At 43.5% G+C, this 21,279-nt stretch overlaps 2 protein-coding genes across 3 annotated transcripts in view; one reads left to right on the top strand and one right to left on the bottom strand.

Moving 5' to 3' along the window:
* The window catches only part of BMT2 (base methyltransferase of 25S rRNA 2 homolog), a 245,468-nt gene that overhangs the window by 53,477 nt on the left and 170,712 nt on the right, over window positions 1-21,279 (bottom strand). The gene's annotated exons all lie outside the window — the stretch shown is intronic.
* Window positions 8,830-20,852, top strand: IFRD1 (interferon related developmental regulator 1). Of its 2 annotated transcripts, XM_050900012.1 has the most exons (13): window positions 8,830-9,122; window positions 9,541-9,588; window positions 11,348-11,452; window positions 12,408-12,489; window positions 12,933-13,057; window positions 13,352-13,509; window positions 14,226-14,276; window positions 14,373-14,551; window positions 14,657-14,765; window positions 16,760-16,894; window positions 18,125-18,253; window positions 19,269-19,364; window positions 20,150-20,852. In XM_050900012.1, the coding sequence occupies exons 1-13, from the start codon at window positions 9,077-9,079 to the stop codon at window positions 20,237-20,239; spliced, it is 1,353 nt and encodes a 450-aa protein (XP_050755969.1). In that variant the 5' UTR covers window positions 8,830-9,076; the 3' UTR covers window positions 20,240-20,852. The 2 variants fall into 2 exon arrangements, with proteins under 2 accessions (XP_050755969.1, XP_050755977.1); XM_050900020.1 differs by lacking the exon at window positions 9,541-9,588.

Here is a 21,279-nt window from a genome sequence, read left to right on the forward strand (position 1 = left end):
GTCAACCAGAGAGCAGTGGCTGGAGCCTCTAGTTAGCACATCCAGCACTTCCAACAACAGTTGGAACTGCCCACCTCTCAGAAAATAAGTGGATAAAATCTTCCAGCATCGCGAAGATCTCAGCTCTTCGCTGAGAGAAGGGGAGAAGGATGAGAGAGAGGGGAATCACGGTGGCCATGGTGAGGGAAAAGGAAATGAGGGACACTGAACCCCTTGAGGGAGGAAGAGTGTATCTAGATACGGGTGATGCAGAAGCCCTGGAGTGAGGGAGGACTTGGAGACGGTGAATAGAGAGAGACGGGAAGGGAGCACAGAGTCATCCTGTGGGGAAGAGGAAGGCAGGAATGCAGAAGTATCTGGGATATGCCAGGACTTTGACCTTGAGGTACCACAAGGTGTATAGCCTGGTATTTCCTTACTTTGACTTAGGTAGAATAAAAGCCATGTAACTATCGGCTCTCTTCATACCACAGAAAAAGACCAACTCTCCCTTCTTTGGAAATGACCTCTGCCACTCCTCTCCCTATCTTGCTCAACCAGCTCTCTGTAAGCCAGCAGCTGAAACAATCTTTCCCCTCCAACAATGAACCACTCTTCATATTTCCAATTTTCGGTGTAAAGAGAAGTATGAAGTCTGCATGTTATTCAGACTTGGGCAGGCCCCAGCAGCTTCAGTGCAACTTGCAGTGAGAAATCACCTTTCAAATAAGCAGCAATCAAATAATCATCTTTCAAATAAGCAGCAGTTTCCACTGACAGAATGGAAATAGGGCTGCAATTACATGATAGCTGATAACAGCTTTATTGTTACATTTCCCTCCATTTCAAGAACAAATTTATGATTAAGAAATGACACCTTTCGACATTCACTATTTGGGCAGCCTGGCAAATGTATACGCAACAAGTGGGTGACTATTCAACACAAAATGTGGACTTCCAACAGCAATTTCTTGTTCTTGAGAGCAAGCAGCCTAATGCTGCCACTAATTACCAGGACACCAGAAACAAGGAGGTGTTAATGAAATTTAAAATTGCCATGTAAAGTGGGAGGTGATGTCTTTATAAAGGAGGTTTTAAATATTGCCTAGGAAGAACTGACCATGAGGTCTAGGCTGACAGAAATAAAGTAAAATTTAATAATACATGGTGAAAGATCATGGACTTCAGGACTAACATGAATTTCAGGTCTCAACTAGGGAGCTAATGAACTGTCAATCATGGGGAGGAAAGAAATACAGGACAGAATGTAGGCCTGTTTAAAGTAAACATGATGGCAAACTATTTCAGACAGGGTATTTCCAATTGACAGAGAAGCAGGAAAGCTATCGATGACAATGATGAGACTTCATCTGGAATACTGGTCATCTATGTTCAAGAAAGATAAACTCCCATGGGAATCAGTGCAGAAAAAGACTTCAGGACTGGTCAGGAGATAAAAACCAACAGCATTAAAGCCCAGATTCATGCTGCCCAACTTCAGGTACTTCACAAAGACGCACAAATTAGGAGCACAGTTACCAGGGACTCCTGTAGTCAATGGAAAAAGATGGGCATCTCCAGTCATTCAGCCTACCTAAGTCCTGACTTGGCTCCTAAATTAGATGTTTTATTTAAATACTTTAAGCTACATAGGAAGAATATTGCCCTAGGGAATTTGCATGGCGCCCTCAAAAACAAAGGCTGAGAAAGGAACCAGCTGCTCCCAGAAGTGTATACACCACAGAAGAGGTGAAGGTCAGGTTTATCGGCAGAACAAACTGATAAATGCTGGGCACAAATAAATTGTTCTGATAAACAGAAGGCTGATCTTTGGAAACAGCCTTCCATATGTAGATGGAGGAATAAGAAACTTGGCTAGAATTAAATTGCAGCTGAATGGGTTCGTTTAAGAGGTTATGTGATGAACATACCTGGAAGAACAAACATTTGGACTGGCAGATACAAAAAGGTCCCTTCTGATCCTTTGTGCTATGCTGCTTTATTTGGATTTTTTGCTACTGAATACAAATGGGACTAATCCTTTATATCTGCATCAAAAGGGACATCTTGCAAAATGATGTGTGTTTTGGTAAAGAATTATTGGAAGGTGCTGCTGCCTTGTCATTGTCCATCTGCATCAAGGGGAAGGACGGCAAAATCTATTTCCTGGGACCAGAATTGCTCAAGAGGAAAACCAAGAACAGCTACAGTGCTGAGCATCTGAGCCACCCTTGCGTTGTATATCCCAGCAAACTGAGCAAAATGCTTGTGCCGCCCAAGGCAAGGGAGGCCCACTCTCCTAAGCAGTGGGCAAATACATGGCCAGGTGCTATTCAGAAGGAAGAGAAATGCTGTGAACATGCTTCCAGTTGTCACTAGCACATGTGGCGTGTGCAGTAGGGTATACAACTGATGGTAAGTTAGACCAAGTTAGCATCCTTCCACTTCATGACTGTTGCAGTAATGGAAAATCATTGCCCACGGGCCAGCCCCACGTGCAAGCCTGAAGTGCTTGGGACATGCAGTTAAAAGTGTCCCAGCAAATACAAACACGGACTATCGATCGCAGCTGTGTATTGCCAAATGAGGCAGCAGAGCACAGCCAAGTGCCTGGCAAACAGCTAGAAAAGGACACGGGAGCGGGAGCGTGACGGGGTTTTGGCTAAAGCATTGGCAGAAATGAGATCTGGAGTATTGTCTCCTTCCTAATTTTCAGTGGAATGAGCCTCTATACACATTGCCCAAAAATAATGGGGCAGAAATAGAGAAATATCTGATTCCCCTACAAATGACACTGAATATTGGCTAACCAGTTGGGTCAACAGTGTTATAATGCAATAGAAACATGTTTGCTAAGGGGAACAAGATGGGTACTCCTGATTATTGTATCACATGCTAGGGGAAAGGCTGTGCCACAGTCCTCTAATTCTATCCAACCCTGATATTTTGAACTTAATTTGGGGGGATAGAAGTCATTAAGAATTTTAGGTTTAAACTTGAACCTGGATGTAAAAAAAAAAAAATAAAAAAAAATAATTCATTTCAGAAGAGCAGAAAATTGCTGATTTTCCTCCATAATACTTAGCATCAACTTAGTGGTTGATATTAGGAAACCCAAAATTTTGCAAAACAGGCAGAGAAACAAGTGAAGCAAGACATAAACTGACAACATACAAGGCCTTAAGAGGCATGAAATACTTGCTTTTACAACACAGTTTTACAACAGCACCGACGTTCATTACTCAAAGTTGTTTGTTGACTAAAGCCCCACAAGAAACAATAACTAGAGACAAATCTAGAGTCCCATACATTTTTTGTTAAAAAACTTGTTCACCCTTATTCTAGCAAATTCTTATTAGCTATTGCAAAATGTTTGCAAGGGCTTTACATTTGACAAAGCGACTTATCTTTCTTTTTCCATGGGGACACAGTTGCTCTGTAATGCTGTTATTGTTAGGGATAATGTTTGTGGTGAGTTGCTATTGACAGTGACAGTCGAAGTTCAGGCAGCCAAATTTAGACATGAAATTAATAATGGCCAGAGAGCCAAGTACCAGCGAGCTCAAGTATGCATTGTTTCTTCATGACTTACCAAGAAAAATTCTTCCTGAGGTCCAAGAAAGTTTGGCATGAATAAGTCACCAATATGGAGTGAAGGATCTGCCTCAAGAAAACGAGGTAACTATCAGTATAATATGGATAAAACCAGCCAAAATATCTGGAGTATGAATGCAGCTGAACGCCCCTGCCATGGAAAGTCAGGGTAGTGTGTGACTGAGGATGTGCTCAGCTGCATAAAATACACAGTGTTTGATAAAGTCCACATATATTGTACTGCAGAAATTGTTAGTTTAAAGAGGATTGTAAATTTGAAAGAGCACGAGACATCTTTCTTTTTAGGTGCAGACTGCAATATATGCCTCTAGCACTGTATATATAACACAAACACCACCAGGGCTGTGAGAGGATGGTATCTGTGACCATTAACCACTTAGCTGATTTGCACAGTCATGCCTCTGTCTCAGCAGGCAGGCTTGCTAAACCCATCCGCTCACCATAAATAATTGAACTTCCTTCCTGATTGCTTTCTTTTTCCTTCAAAATGTCCTCTGTGTGTCCACACACACTGCTGAAATTAGGGAAAAGAGTATGGGCTGCTTTTGCATCACCTTACAGCTCTAGACTTCAGCCAGCTGTAGACATCAGGAGCTGCCCTCAGTGTCTGAAGTTACTCCTTCAGCTACAACCAAAACTCCCTCAGGCTCTAATAACAGTGACTCCAATAGTGAGCCTGCCGTCACATTTAATTTTATTCTGTACTTGGGGTTCTTGAATGTACTTGGACCACAACTGGTCAGGCTTCCAAAATATAAATAAAAAGACGGGAGGTAAATGATGTAAGAAAACTGAAAGGACCTCCAAGCTGGATGCTGCACAACTTTTGCTGCAATGGAATACCCCTGAAATATTATAGTGGGAACTGTTTAGCCCTCCAATACGTGTTCCAGCATTCAAACAGAAAAAAGCTGCAGCTTTTGGCTTTCCCTCTCTATATTTTTATTTGAAGTTTGTATCTTACTGTTGTCCATTAAAAATTCATGTCACTTGCAATCGCTATCTCAGAAATGTCGTTAATCACTCTGTAAGAACTGATCAGATACATCTTGCATGTATGCCTGGAAGTACATGCGTCCATCTGAGCACCTTCCCAATGAAGACCTGACATGAGCTTTCCCTACCAAGTCTTAGTCTTTCTCCCCAGATACAAGCCTAGGTGCCCTACCTATGCGAAGGAAATGAATGAGTTGCCTTTGCCTACAGAGTCGAGCAAGTCCCAACCAAGCACACCACTGTAGCAACTGCAGCCGGAACGGAGCGGGGCTGTGCCTGTAATTTGTTACGGGCAGATTTATTTTGGGCAGTGAGACTACACATCGATGCTGACAGCATTTGGAGCATTAAGTGTTCCAGAGTGAGGACCGTGGCACTGCTAACAGGTTCACACTCTGAAGGCCTGTCAGTCCTGGTAGGTCACTAGAAACACAGGCATTTTGGAGTATTCGTCCAGGGACTGCCTTAGCATGGCCTATTTTCCAGCTTTGGACTCTCTTCTTGGTTCTGAGATCTTTTACGACTGTGAGAAAGTTGACCGTGCAAAACAAGGCAACCAGCATGAGCCTGGGATTCTCTTCTGTGTCTGAAGAGAGTCGTATCCTAAGGAATGGCAGAAAGAAAAAAGAAAATCCAAAGGATTTTGTCTGCAAAGATAGCAGAAGCATCGTGTCAAAAGAGGAGGAAAACACACCCATATGAATCAAGGATGCATGTGATTCCCTCATTTCTGACTTCTTTACAGCATTTAATGGTGTAAACAGAGTATGTCTGGCCATGCCTCCAATTGTTCATAAATGATGATGGTTTACGTGTCTCTAAAATAAACTCTGGCATACAAATACTCACTAAGCCACATATACTGAGTCAGTCACATACGTATGTCCCTCAGCTGGGCTGAAGTTCTTCGTTAGACCTTTTCTTGGGGCCTTTGTCATCATTAAGCTCGAAGGCAGCTCTGCCATGGTGCAGCCGAGTGGCCTTGGATCAGACTGCTGCATGAGAAAGAGCTGTAAGAAGCGAGAGCCCCTTACTTTCGCTCAGGAGCTGCACTTACGCTGAAGCACTCTCCCTCGGTCCTTGCCTGAGCTGTGTTACAGATAAGCCTGTGCCTGGCCATGTACACACTGGTCCAGACCCTGACCCGTCTGGGCTGATCTCAGATCCTTCCCATCACTGCGGGCTTGTCTGATGATGACCAGACTGGCAGCTAGCTGGCCCTGGTTATTGTCACCAAACCCAATTCTGACCCTGACTCGCTGACCTGGCTTTCTGGCTTGACCTCAGACCTCCTTGTCACTACGGTCACTTAGATCGTCACTAGCAATCTGTACTCTTAGCTGAAACTTGTAACCACCACCAGACCTGCTTTGTTCTTCTTGTTTGGGTGCTGTGGGGCTGCTCCTGCTTGGGAGTGAAGCCACTGCCATGCCTGCCTTGCTGTCACCCTCCGCTCCCAGCTTGCCTCGCTGCTTCATAAAATGCGTTTCTCCAAAGGATACCATCTCTCACCTACCGCTGGTATCATTGGTGCCAGTGGGAGTGTGACACCCTCAACACCAGTAGCTCCAGCACAAGCCAGACAATAAGTATACAGATTGCCGACACCACGTGACTCTCCTTTTAGCCAAAGATTTTTGTTAGAAAGTTGTCTTGAGCCAGCCTACTGGCACCATGCGTTCCTGCCAATAGAATACATCAGGATAGCGGGCAAGAAGTCAGCAATCGAGACAGAGAGTCTGTTCTGTCACAGACAGATGGCAAAACTAAGCAGTGATACGCAACTATTCTTGTGCGATCTCGCTGAACTGTTGGTCAGACAACCAGGGAATCTCAGTAACCTGGAGACTGCGTATTTCAGAAGCCCAAGCAAAATTCAAAGTGGTCACATATCCAAAGTAGTCACAAGTTCATTGTTTTTGTCACCTTTTGTAATTTATTTTGGCTGTCTGAGTCTGGCAACACCTTTTTGTACCTTAGCAGTTGCTTTTCCCACCTCAGCTGCAACATTCTCTCCTCTCCCTCTGCAGGGGTTTACCTCCACGTGTCCTGGTGAGACCATCTTCAAACAGACAAGGGCTATGACACTTCTCTTCATTCTTCCAGTTCCACCATGAGGTACTACTGGTGTCGCACCTGCCTGCTAAAGGACACCTGGACTACCGCGTGTACATGTGCAATTCTGCACATTGTTCAGACGACTCTCTGTCACACCTGCATGGAGTTCAGCATTAAACCTAATCCTCGCCGGCAGCCTCCGACAGCATTGTTGTGAGACGGGGCTATCAGCATGAAGGCAACGATTTCAGTTAAGTCTAGGCCAGTCAGCCTGCACCTCTGAGATTACTCTGTATATTAAGAGGGCCAGCACACAGGAAATTGTTAGGACACGGCTGACCTCACTAAAATGGTATTGGCATCTTGCATCTCAAATGCTCCCACCGTACAAGTTTGCTTGGCTGCTATTAGGTGTTGTAGCTTATCCCGCACTGCTCCCTTGTTCTAATATTGAGTCTTGTGTACCCAAGGGTACAGTTATGCCTTCCGTATTTAATTGCAACTCTTCCGCCTACTTACCTGGAAGGCTTGTCCTTTGCTCTAACATTTCATCCTGAAGGAGAAAAACTGGTGCCTCTCAGACACTCATGCACTCTCCTGTACGCATGCAGTACGTACTGACTTCTGTCTCTTTTCTGCTCTTCTTAAACAGGATGCTAAAAGAACTGGCTAGACCTTTTCAGAAATTTGACTCTCCCATGCCCAAGGAATTGCTCACCAGGAGGCTCACGCTGCACAGCAATGCAAAACATTGGGCTCTACCAGCGCCCACAGGTATCACACCTGACAGCCACCATTTTCTAGAAAGAGACACTACTAGCATTTCCTTACTTAACATGCACAAACAGGTCACTAAACTCCATTTCCTTTATTTTTCATGTAGCATTTATGTAAATTGTTGTGCAAGTTTACCTTTCTGGAAGTCAGTGTAAATATATTTTGTATGCAAGGGAATTTAAATAGTGTAATCGCTATTATGTAACTTTTCCGTATGTTTCGCAAAATTGTCTTCCCTCCCTCAAATACCGCAGTACTGTTACGGCCCATCAGTGAGAATTCACAAACATTCACACTTCAGAAATATTATAAACCAATCTCTTTTTGGTGGATAGGAATGCTATCCTATTTTTTTTTTATTCGAAGTTCAGCAGAAAACAGAAAAATATCAATTTTGGATTCAAAATAAAGCCATATAAAGTACGGGTCTCTAAATGGGAAGATATAATTGACAAATAGGTGACAACAAAAACCATTTTTGTGTGTGGAAGGAAATCTGTTGTGAAGAAGTCAGCTGTCTATCCTGTACATGTTTTTACAAACGAGAGGCGCACAGCCGAACCCTTCCGGCATCTCCCGTGAGCCGTACACTGCAACCAAAGCCGAAGACGTCCCTGTACACCGACGACACTTCATACGACGAAACCGAGCTAACATTTTCCACTGCCAGCGACGAACACGCCACAGGGCCCGACATAAAAGGCCGGCACGCAGGAATCCGCACGGGCACAGCCGCGGAGCTCCTTTGTCTGGCCCGCACGGGCTGCCCGGGGTCTCTCCCCGCCCTTCACGGCCCCAGATGCCCCCTGCGCGGCGCCGGCAGCCCCGCTTCCACCCGCGGGAGCAGCGGCGGGCGCTGCGCCGCAGGGCGCACCTCTGCAGAGACCGGGCGCTCCGCCGCCCGCCCCGGCCCGGCCCGCCCCGCCGGCAGAGCGGTGTTTTTCGGCGCCCTGAGGAGGCCCCGCCGGTGAGGAGCGCCAGGGCGGGGACGCGGCCAGCCCGCCAGCCCTCTGCCCCTCGCTCGCCCCCGCGGCCACCCCCCAGCGGCATCGCGCACGGTGCCGGCTCCAAGGCCGCTGCCCGGCGCCGGCGGGGCGGGTCAGGCCGGGCCGCCGCCGCCGCCCGCCCCCGCCCCGCAGTGGGCTGGCGGCCAAGCCCGCCGCTCCCAGCGTGCACCGCGGCGTGGCGCGCGAAGCGCCGATGACGTCCCAGCCCCGCCACCGGGGTAGCAGCGCGGCCGCGTCACGGGCTCACGCAACTGAGTCACCCGCTCGCTGTCGCAACGCCCGGCCATTGGTCGCGGCGGCGGCGCGTCGCGTGGCCCCGCCCCCGCAGCCCGGCGGGCTATAAAAGCGGCGCCGGCGCCCCCTCCGCGCCTTTAGCCCCAGGTGTCTGAGAGGAGAAAGATGCATCGACTCCGCTCACGGGCCTCCACGGGGATTTCTGCCTTCGCCGCCGGTTCGTCCTCCGCCTGCTTTCGCCAATCACCTCCGCTGCCCCGGCCCGGGAAGTCGGCCTCGCAGAGGCGTTGGAGTAAAAAGCGATCCTGCTCTTCCATCGGCTGATTGTCGCTGATTCCCGGGCGGGGGGGAGCAGAGAGACCGAGACCCGGAGAGGGGCCGCGGGAGCCGAGCCGAGCGCCGCTGCGACCATGCCCAAGCCTAAGAAGCGGGGGAGCAACCACCAGCGCGGAGCCGGTGAGCGCGGCCGGGCCGGCGGGCGGGGGCTGGGAGCGGGCGGCCTCGCGGGGGCGCGGAGTTCACCCCACGTTTCCCGCGGCCGCCCGAGCCGCCGCGGGGGCGGCCTTCGCCGGCGAGAGAGAGGCCGCGGCCGGCCGGGCCGCCCCGGCCGGCTGCGCCCCGGCTCCCTGCGGGGCTAGCGGGAAAGCGGCAGGACGGACAGGCGCGGCCGCGGAGCTCTGCGCTGGGCGGGACGGTGCCGGAGCCGGGCACGGACACGGGCCGGGCGGCGCCGCCGGGCTGACAGGAGCCGGCCCCGAAACCGCCACCTCACGCCGTTTGCGCGCATGCGCCCGGCGGCGCGGGCGGCCCCGGGGAGGCGGCGGGCGGCGGCCGTGCCTGGCGCCGCCGGCGGCGAGCAGCGCCCTGCGGGCAGCGGCCGGCGCCGGCCCCGCCGGGGGCCTCCTGGCCGCCGCGGTCGCGGGTGCCGCCCGGCTGGCCCTAGGGCAGCACGGGGAGCCGGGCTGCGGCGGGGGAGGCCGGGCCCGCGGGGTGCTGGGGGCCAGGGGCAGTGTTAAAGGCGCTGGGGCGCGTCCCCGGCACGCACAGCCTCCGGTGTCCGCCCTGCTGCGCCGCCGCCAGCGTGGGCCCTTCCGGGGCGGGGGGGACGGCTGCTGCTGTCACTCCGGTGTCTCTGGTGGCTGGTGTGGCTGTATGTCAGCACATTGTGCTCCGAAAGGCTGCAGTACCCTTAAAAAAACCTTCTTAACCTAAAAGAGGATATTAGAAAATAAACAGTCTTCGTACAGATCCAGAATGTGTGTGGCTGAGGTGCTGGTGCCTGGGCAGAATGGAGATTTTGTGGGGTGGTGAGAAATTTCACTTCAGGCTACCATAGCTGTGAGCAGAGTATGTCTCTCTAGTATCAAATGTTCAGGCAGTGAGCAATTCACTGGGTCTTTCTGCAGCTGCTTTTATTTTAGTTTGTGAAGGGCTGGCAGTCATTCTTTCCACTTCTCCCTTTGAACTTCCCTCCTTGACATCACTAGAAGCAAGAAGGTGGCTGTGCCAGAGCTCTGAGCTTCCAAATTTCTTGGTCAGTGCATTGGCTAGTGTTTGTCCTTTGTAACTATAGGAAACATCAAGGGTTATGGTCAGTGATACAAGTAGATGGTTTGCAGCTAAGAGCTGCAAAACCTCTGAAGTGTGAATTTAACTTTACTGGAAAGCACTTGGACAGTGATCAACTCAAGGTTGATTCTGACTAGATAAAAATGCTTTTTGGGGGTCTTGGTAGTCAGGAAGCCTGCCTGAAGCTGGCAAGGACTGTGTACTACCTTCTTAAGTAATGTACAATCAATTGTACCGCAAAAAAAATAAGCGGAAGAGCAGAATTCTGAGTTCTGTAAATGACATTTGGGAGCTGTTGGTGAAATAACAGTAAAACTATTCTTTTGTTAATCAACTTCAGTAGATGCAAATTAAGGGCTAGGATGGGACAGCGGTAGAAATGACAGTATTGTCAGGTCAAACTCCTCCAACTCTTAATGCTGTAACAATAAGATACAGGTATGGAAAGTTGTAGAGATGAGCACTGGTGAAAATAACACTGCTTTCTTCAAAAAGACTGAAATTACTGAACTGAGGCCTCCTTGATCCTGAGAGGGAAAACTTTTTTCCCCTGTTGAAGCATTTGATGTTCTGGCTTGTATTTGTAATTCAGTATTAAAATAGGGTTGGACATTGCTGATGCTGCACATACTGCACTTAATCCCGAAAATCGTGCATTGAACTGGGTAATGTATGTTTGCCTAAATGTGTAACTTATCCTAGCTTGAAGTCCTTCAAAATTGAAAAACAAAGATTGTATGGCAGGTTTTTTTAGGTAGCTTGTCCTAACAGTTAAATTAATATAGAGCTATTTTTAAAGCACAGTCACAGGAAATTGCATTAACTTGAAGTTGATTGTAGAAAGATCCTAAATCTAGGGTTAGGAATTCTACCAATACTTTGAAAACTAGGTAGGCTCTTCCCCACCGTTCACAAACGATCTTCCAGAACAGAGCCAACTAAGTCTTCAGAACAGGTGGGAGTAAAGGATGTACCAGAGGAAAGAAATGTGCTTTCTGTGTCTGGGCCAGGGAGGGTGAATCTGTTGGGAGGGTTAAATTCTACTTTTGGTGTTCAGATCTTCCCTTTGTGTATGAAAAATGACCAAACTATTGTATTCTTCTTTCCTTAAGGTGGTCAGCCCAGAAATGTGCAGCCTTTTAGTGATGAAGATGCTTCAATTGAAACTATGAGCCACTGCAGTGGCTTCAGTGATCCTGCTAGCTTCACTGAGGATGGTATATTCTTTTATTTATATCTGTTCATCTTTTTAAAAACATAAAACCTGAGTTGACTTATGAGTTTAAGTACTAGACTGTAAGTAGCAGTAGCAAAGTAATGACATTCTATTAAACGCGATATGATTGTTAATCAAGTGGCTATTGTTTTGTTTGGTAAGAATATATTCCAGGTTTGATGAGCCTCTCATGAAACTATTAGACTTCTTTCCATTAGAATTATACAATGCTATCTTTTGGAGACAATAAGAATTTTAAGGTGCATTATAAGACATTGATTTTTATAACACATAGTCGAGGTGGTAAGAACTGCAGAAGAGTTTGGGATGGAAAGAGTCACATTTGCCTGTTTTGAATTAGATTTGTGCTTTGTCTCCGCTACCATCTCTGCAACCTGGGCTGCTCTGATGTCATTTTGTTGGGAGGAGGGGACCTGAAAGCCTGCTACAGGGGGATAAGGCAGCAAGCCTTCCCCGTGAATACTTGCTACTCTTAACTGAGCTGCTGTTGCAGAGGCATATGAAGTGATGCCAGACAGGACAGGCTGCTTAGACAGTAGTCACTGCATCAACAGTGAACACCCCGCTGTATGCCAGGGGTAGATGTAGCGGACTGGATGAAAATGTGTTGCTGAAAGGATTGGCTGATGGGCGTCAATTGTATCAAGTTTATGTAAGACTTGATTAGCTCCCTCATTCATTCTTGGCACATGTAAGAAGCAGGTATAGAAACAGCGCAGAAGTAGCAATAGATTAGTTTTTATAAAAATATTTTAAGGGGCAGTTTGATGTAGTAGGCTTAACACCTTTCTGTTGCTGTAATACTGAAAAATTCTGTCGCTATTGTCTATGTTAAACTGCTTTCTTATTAGTATTAAAAATGTTAAGTGTTGGATACTACTGTGTCTGCTAATAAAATGTATATCAGTAGGACTAAATTATTTCCTCTGGATTAGGGCCTGAAGTTGATGAAGAAGCCACTCAAGAAGACTTAGAATACAAGTTGAAGGGATTTATTGATCTTACGTTGGACAAGAGGTATAGTCTGCTTTGAAGAAAAGCATTCGTACATTGTTTTCTGGTTTCCTCTGGTATGATAAGGGAAATACGCATCAAACTTTTTTATATGCTTACTGAAATTACAACTATTTCATGCTGGGGAGGACTTGCTTTTCTTCTGGATCTGAAAAGACCTTTATCCCTCCACCAAGTTTTTGGATGAGAGTCAGACTTTCCTTTCCTAATAGCTTGAAGTAGAGTGACTTTATTTCTAGCTTGGTGTACTATTGTGAACTCTATCTCCAACCTAAGCTTCTCTGTCCTTGAAGAAGGAGGCAATTCATAGCATTTCATACTTCATGGTACTGCTGTGGGTTACTATTCTGTTGGGTGCAGACAAATATAAACTACCATAAAAACAAAGGCTGAGCTTTACCTGATGTGTACTGATTTCAGGAGGTCTTCCTTCTCTTTTCTAACAGTGCAAAGACAAGACAAGCAGCTCTTGAAAGTCTGAAGAGTGCTTTTTCTTCTAAAATACTATATGAATTTGTCATGGAAAGGAGAATGACACTAACGGATAGCATTGAACGCTGCATAAAGAAAGGTAATTAACATGCTTGCTATTAGAAAGCAATAATCCCCATGAAAGCTTATTGTTTAAAAGGAATTAAGACTGCGAGTCTTCTCTAGTACTTTATAGAGTGCTTAACTTAGTTATGTTAACAACATTCCTTTATTGTATTTAGAGGTTATATTTTAACTGACCTAGAAAATTAACTGAAATTATCTTCTGTTTATTGGTTTCTGAATTTCCACTTGCAAGTTTTCAGGTTAATTATCTTTAAAGGAAGGAAGCAATGCACAAGGTGATTGCTCATCATAGCATGTTAATCTCTAGGTAAGAGCGACGAACAGTGTGCAGCTGCCGGACTGGCATGTCTTCTGTGTGTGCAGATGGGGTCAGGAATTGAAAGTGAAGAGATTTTTAAGACCCTTGGTCCGGTTCTGAAGAAGATTGTCTGTGATGGAACAGCCAGTATCCAAGCCAGACAGGCTGTAAGTATAAAATATTTATTTGCCAGGCAGGGACAGGGGGCAGTTTTTAACCAGCTTACTATTGTGTAATCCAGGACTAAAGGTTACTACACTAGTGTAAACTCATAATGTTGACGAATGCTCTGAATGAGGCATAGCAGTTTTCACTTTCAAACATTTTTTTTCTTACTCTTTGTAAAAGGAGACTGAATAGAATACGGGGCATAGGGAAGAGATGCGTAGGACCTCGCAGTAAAAGTTGGAAAGTGCCAAGAAAGGCTCTCGAAGTCCAGTGTTTTCATGCCATTTAATTGTAATAGTGGGCAGAGAGGGGAAAATATTTCCCACAGCAGTGAATAAATAACGTATGTCCATTACTGTTTATCAGCATAATTTCTGCTAGTGAATCCTAGTGGGATTTAAAATAATTGGGTGAAAGGGGGGCTACATGTTGGGCTTTGGAGGGGCTTTGTAAGCTGCAGTAAATAGCAGGGGATGAAAAGTGAAGGCTTTTGTGAGCAGTGTAAATTGTAAAATCATCCTGAGAGTAGACGGGAACTGGGAGCTGCCTGTTACAAAGCAGCTGAATTAAACAGTGTTGAAGACTTCTACTCTGCTAAGGTCTTAATCTCAAGTTTCCATTACTTCAGATGTTGAATTTCAGAGGTCAAAGTTTGAAGGTTTTGTCAACAGTAACATTAATGTCAAATACTGATACTTTTTTCTTTTGCATCTAGTGTGCAACCTGCTTAGGGATTTGCTGTTTCATTGTCACTGATGACATTACGGTGAGAATAAATAATACTTTTTTTTTTTTTATAAATTGACAGTATGAAAATGTGTGAATCTTAAGCCACTTCCATGATCTTTTTTCCCCTATTCAGGAACTGTACTCTACTATGGAATGCCTGGAAAACATCTTCACAAAGGCCTATCAGCGAGATAGAGACACTAATGGTGTATCAAGTACCCATAATACTGTGCTTCACATCAGTGCTCTCTTAGCATGGACACTGTTGCTAACCATTTGTCCAATGAATGAAGTGAAGAAGAAAATTGAAATGTGAGTATTTTTCCTGGAAAACAAAATTTATAATGACTGCTTTTATATGCAGTGAAGCAGTGTCAACAAAATTTACATCTTAATGAAGTGTGACTTACTCCTTAGGCACTTGCATAAACTTCCAAGTCTGCTGTCTTGTGATGATCTCAGCATGAGAATAGCTGCTGGAGAAACACTAGCCCTTCTGTTTGAACTGGCACGCGAAACAGATGCTGTAAGTAGATCTCAGCAGCTAAACTTTCTTGCATTGGAATGATGACAAGACAAATTATTTAACCTGTGTTTCGTGGCACCCCGGATCTCAACAAGTGGCAGATAATTCACTGGCTTATGTTCTTTGTAGTGAGTCTGCCCCAGTCTAAGTGGGTATAGCCATGATTCACAGCAATTTAGCCATCATTTTTACACTAATTTCTATATTGCAAAACAGGACCAATATAACCAAACACATCAAATAGTAGTGAAGAGCAGCTAGAAATGTAGTGTGCAAGCTTTAAAATCTAAATCCAACACCAGCTTTAAAAAAAAAAAAAAAAATTAAAAAAAATTCCTAGAGAGATTCCAGGATAAAACAGTATTGTTTACTGTAGTGGGAACACTTATAGATACTTATGCAGACAAGTTCCAGTGATTCACAGCCTGCACAATTCTGCTCTCGCAGCTAAAAATCCACCCTTCAGTAGAAACCATGTTGACTTTTAGTATTGTTTTTTCAGTATCCTTATTTAGGTACCTTGAGAAGAATAACTAGTATTGCATGATGGTTTCACAGCATTTGTGGCTATTTTAGTCAGTTGGGGACTAGTCAGTCAATCTAAGGGGGAAGACTTTGAAAGGATTTGGACAAATTTTGCATGGATACCAGTATTGCTACATTTGGTGAGATTTCTTGGGGTTTGCTTTTGAGTTGGATTAGGTGCAAGCTTCTCGATATTACCTCATACACAGCTAAATTTGCCTTTACATTCTTCAGTATGCCTTATTAATTTCTGAACTGTTTTCTTGACAGCACTGAAGGAAACAGTCTCCACTTACCCATGGCACAGTTTGGGAGAGCTGCCTGAATGGCTCCTAGGCTGCTGTGCTTTGCCAGAACACTGTCTGAAGTGAAAAGATAACTCCAATTGAGTCAGGATACATGACACACTAACACTGCATAATCTGAAACAATATGCTGAGACTTCTGTATAATTGCAAACAGTAGGAATTTGAGTCTCTTGGCTGTGGAAGCCAACTTTGAAAGAAAAAATAAAAATAAAAAAAGAGACTGGAACTTGATCCTTTATTTGGTCAGACTGACTGCAAGTAACTAAAATCTTAAAATGCATTAACGAATGAGACTATATTCACTAAAAACTTCTTCCGTTCCATTGAGGGCACGCCCCTTTAATCATTACAAATGATTCTCTTTGGATCCTTAACAATCAGCACAGATTAAAAACGCTTACTGTGTTTTGCCTTTGACCAGTTTCGTTCAAAAAGCACGCAGTAAACTCAGCCTAGTCAGTTGACATGACAAAACATTCAGATTAAAAAAAAACCAAAAACTTTACATAAGTTTACATACATTCTTACTAATCCAGGTAAACTACTTCTGAATTAGTAAATGGAGGGGAGAAAGTATTTTCTGCTAAACAATTATGCATTAAAGTTTACTTGGAGTGTTTTGTTAAGCATTGTTTTAAAACCACTTTCCAATTTGCCACCCCATACAAGACTTAAGACTAAATATTCTGTACTGTCTGTCTAATGGTGTCTTACGATCCATCTCCAGCAGCATGAATTCTGTGCTAATAACCTGAAAGTGCCCTCAGCTTGTCGACAGGAGCGGCAGCCCGGTTCAGCAGATCAGTTAGGCAGTTTGAGTCCCTTGGAATTATGGAGTAGAACAGATTGACAGGTATATACACACACTGAAGGAGCTGTACTGTTTCATGTGGCTCTGACTACCAGAATAGAGTTTGATAGTGTCCTACTTGGGTAAACTGGATGCTGTGACTTTGTTCTTACTGGCTTAAATGCTGCAAATGGAACTACAGGAAGTTAGTGCCATCTCTGTCTCTTTAAATAACAAAGTAACAGGTTGTACATGTCTACATGCCCAGAATTTGGAGAGATCCATTTTCTTGTTTGCAGGGAAAGATGTTAAGGCCAGAAACTAAAAAAAAAAAAAAAATTAAAAAAAAAAAATTTTTTTTTTTAAACTAGGATTTCTTTTATGAAGATATGGAACTTCTAACAGAGAAACTAAGAGCTCTGGCTACTGATGGAAACAAGCACCGAGCGAAAGTAGATAAAAGAAAGCAGCGATCTGTCTTCAGAGATGTTCTACGAGCTGTTGAGGTGATTCTTTTGCCTTACTTTGAATGTCTGGATTGTAACTATGTAGTGTACAATTTAATGAAAATGGTTTTATTATTAAATAGAATTACTGTTTCAGTAAAAGCAACAGGAAAAAATTATTTTAAATGAGATCTCAAATTCTGATCACTTACGTGAAAGGTAGCTGCTTTTTTAGGAATGTAGAACAAAGAAAGTCAAACTTAATTTATTTTGCTCCAAACTTGACTTCCATATTGAAGAGGTTTTTTTTTTCTTTAAAGAAGGCTAAACATTGCACTGTAAATACTAAATTCTTTTTATTTTATACCATGAGCAGATGGTTTTCATAGAAAACTTTGTAGGACATCCAAATTGGTGTCCTCAATTCTGTGAAAAGGTTTATTGTAAAATCTCTTATTGAACTGCTGTGCATAATAAACAAAAAGCAACTTAGTAGTAAGATACATTTCCAAATGGCACCTCTGTCAGGGGCCAAGGAAGTGTTTGTGTATGATTGTAATCTTCTGGTTTTCCATATCCAGATTGAGAACAATACACAAAGCAGGACTCTAAAAATACTTGGTTAGTGGCATAACTTCTGAGTAAAGCCTCTAAGACAAATGTCAAACTTCTATCACTTTAATGGATTATTTGTTATCTTACACCTCTCAAACTACATTTTTTTACTTGTCAGATGATTACTTTTTACACTGCTGTATGGGTAAGACCAACTAAATATTAGTTGACATTCAGAACAGTTAAACATCTCGGAAGCTAAGGAGAAGGCTTTGAAGAGATTTGAAGTCACCTTTGAGATTCTGCCTGTAGAAGAATCTGAGTCACTTATTAGCACTTGTTACATTCCATTGTCACAAATGTAGCTCACTGCACTTGAAAGGTGGGGACTAAATGAGGCTTACAAACTGACTTAAAGGTGACTCCTGCACTCAGAACTGGTTTTTCTGGAGATAAGTCCTATTCTTAAAGTCATTTTAAAGATTTAAGTGTTCTTTTTTTCAAATGCTTTCTGATGTGAAGAATGTCAGCTTCAAGTCTTAAATGAGATTTAACTTTAGGTGTGCACCAGTTTATGAACAAATACAATCTTTAGTATATGCATATTGTATTATTTGGAAGGTTTTGGTGTGCCAAATTTATTAATGAAAATAAAGTTTGAGATATATACAATTCCTAATACAAAAGACTGTTCAAATTAAAATGATATATGTTGTTTTCTTTAATTTTGGATAGGAGCGTGACTTTCCTACAGAGATGGTTAAGTTTGGACCTGAGCGCATGTATATTGACTGCTGGGTTAAAAAACAAACTTACGATACCTTCAAGGAGATTCTGGGGTCGGGGATGCAATATCATTTGCAGGTGAGCTGCTGTTTGATACACGCTCAGACTGTTGTTCCCTGTCTGGCTTCTTTGTAGTAATTCAGTCTAAATTACAAAAGCATGAGTAGAACTTGGTGAAATGATGGGCTTTGCATTAGAGGTGTTAAAGACAGCACTTACAAAATGACCTACAGTGAGCTAGAACTGTCTGGGTGAGCTGCTTCTGAGTTGTAGCCTGGGTGTGCTGGGTTAGCAATTAGAAGACTTCTCCAAGAAGTAAGAGATTCAAGCTGAATATCTTCTTAGCTTCAGGGTTTTTCCTGAATCCCTATGCTCTCTTTCAGCACAGTGGTGTAGTCATCTGGCTGCTATAAATAAAGCTGCATGCCTCCACCCTTCCTGTTCAAGCCTGTGAAAAGGAATGCAAAGTTTTAGTCAAAAATAATGAACACAACTTGCAGCCCAATGATGACTTCCCTTCCCTTCTGGAATGCTAAGTCCTTATCTCTGTTCTAGGAACTGCTTGTTCACTAGTTATCTGTTTAGATACGTAGCAGAACTCTAAGCATGAACTCTATCTTAGGAGGATACACTCCCAAATTGCCATATAGTCATGGGGTTAAAATCTTCAGGCCAGTGTCAGTTGCATTTCTGTGTGACTGAGGGAGCCCAGGCATGTAGCAGCTTTTTCAAATTTTTCAAATACTACTGTTACAGCCAGATATTTTAAAATCGGTGTGTTGTGAAACCGTACAGATCTGTGTCCAGCTGCCTAATCTTGTGTAGAGGATGTAACAGAATAGTGTCTCGTTTGCTGGGACAAAAAAATCAATGGAGGGGGTAGCTGTCTCTGTCTTCTCAAGAGGGCAGTTTTAGTTCTTAGCCTTATGCTCATTAAAGGAAGAAGTGTTCCTGGGCTTAATTGTGAAAGATACTAAGATTTGTGTCAAATTGCTGCTGTTTCCTAGTGGGATACTTTATACTTAACAGTAGTCGTCTTTGGAGACTTGACAATCAGAGGAGAAACTGATCATTTGATGTGTTTCTTGTTTAGTCAAATGACTTTCTTCGGAATGTGTTTGAGCTTGGTCCACCAGTAATGCTGGATGCTGCAACTCTTAAAACAATGAAGATATCCCGTTTTGAAAGGGTAGGTTATTACACCTTAATGTATTTTCTTTACTTCATACACTGATATATTTCTCCTGAATTAAATGGTATTCCAAGCATGCACTTTAGAAGCTGTCATCTTTAAAGTAGTCACTTTAGTTCTAACAGTGCCCCATATTGTCCTGAATGAAACCAAACCTTGCTTGTATGTGTCTGAGCTCTTATTTTAGATTTTTCCACTGAGCACGTGTCTGCTACTGCTTTTCTCCCAAGGGCATCTCAAGGTTGACTTATTTGCTGATTGGTACCAGATTCGTGCTCCATACATGAGAAACTTGGGCTCTTACAAGAGCTGTAGGTTTTTGGGTAGGGACCTACAGGAAACCATAGAAACTGAGTCTTTATAAAGACAGTATCCCGAACTCTCCAGTGTGAAACGAACACTAGGAGGATGACACTGTTCATTGGTTGTGAATGTACTTGTCACGTGTACGAACGGTCTGTGGAATGGTGCTACCAAGTTTAATCCAGGGGGCAAACTTAATCTACATTGTGTCTATATGATGTTCAAGACTGACGGGCTTCCAGAATTGCTCCTAGCTCAGCCTTCCTTATACAGTCCAAGTTTTTTAAATGTGTGTATATATATTAAAATGAATCAGCCTTTGGTGCAAGGATATTATAGTATAAATTTCAGAAGGCCTACCAATTTACTTCAAAGATTAATAAAAAGATATTTTCAGCTGTTTCTTAACATAAAAAAAATCTCTGAAGGACATAAGCCTTTTGAACATCTGTGATTAATTTTTTCCTTTTATTTTGTAGCACTTGTACAACTCTGCAGCATTCAAGGCTCGGACGAAGGCTAGAAGTAAATGTCGTGATAAAAGAGCAGACGTGGGGGAATTTTTCTAGATCTCCTTTTCCATGGGGTTCAATTTTCGTAATTAAAATAGATTTGTAACCTTTAAATGAATTTTTGAATTTCTGTAGTCACAGTTTGCACTTGTGCACAGGGATGTTGTATAAAGTCTGTAAATATAATGCATGTTGTTGCTTAGTTGCATATACACTGTATATAGATTGATGTAAGATTGGGTGCAGGGATACATTGTAACACTTGCATTAGATGCAACTTGCTCCAAAGGTTGAATATATTGTAACTGAATTGTTAAATGGGGTGGATAACTGTAGTCAAAGGCTGTGTGTCAGATTGGATTCCTTACTTTATATAAAGGTAAATTAAATTAATTCATTGACCAAAGTGTTTTGGTAAGAATGTGCTAACATGAAAAGATGAACTTGTTCGTGTGAAGTTATTTTAGTAACTTTTTAAACTCTTCAGAGGCAGGTGGACAAAGAAATTTCTACATAGTATGACTTCATCCTGAAGGGGACTATGAATTTCAGTTACCTTTACTTACAGTGAAGTAGTGAATGACAAATACTTGCCTCAATGTAAAATAAGAACAAGATTCTTATGTTCTGAAATTGGATGTTTAATTTTTAATAAAGAAGTTTCTCACTGCTTGCTTTCTGTGTAAAAGTGATTACTACATGAATGAAAAGCTGGAATACTAGCAAAACCTAAAGGTTGAAACAGATGGGTTTGTTTATTTGCCCATTCAGACATGCGGTTGGGTTAGTCTCAATGCTTTAGTAGATGCTACGTGAAACTCTACCTTGCTGTGTTTCGAAGGTATATCTTATTTACATATGGCCTGCACAGCAGCCTACTGTTGATTTGTCATCAGTTTTGTAATGGTCAAATGTTTTCTAGTTCTGGTACCGCAAAACACGTTGTCCCTTATCTTACAGGAGCCATTCCAGCTGCCCTGTTTTCATCATGTTGAAAACTACTCCTCTACCCTCAGTTCCTGGCTCTAGAGGACTGAAATGTGCCAGTAACTGAGAACTGTCTTAGGGATGATGGGGGGTTTATGTAATAAACACAC

Source organism: Gymnogyps californianus, chromosome 1 (assembly GCF_018139145.2).
Source record: "Gymnogyps californianus isolate 813 chromosome 1, ASM1813914v2, whole genome shotgun sequence".
Taxonomy (NCBI): domain Eukaryota; kingdom Metazoa; phylum Chordata; class Aves; order Accipitriformes; family Cathartidae; genus Gymnogyps; species Gymnogyps californianus.

Bases quoted from the DNA above. Each gene is read 5' to 3' on its own strand.
- IFRD1 (XM_050900012.1), top strand. From the start codon at position 9,077: ATGCCCAAGCCTAAGAAGCGGGGGAGCAACCACCAGCGCGGAGCCG. The intron at 14,552-14,656 runs GTGAGTATTTTT...CTTACTCCTTAG, and splicing joins GTGAAGAAGAAAATTGAAAT to GCACTTGCATAAACTTCCAA. The intron at 14,766-16,759 runs GTAAGTAGATCT...TTTTTAAACTAG, and splicing joins TGGCACGCGAAACAGATGCT to GATTTCTTTTATGAAGATAT.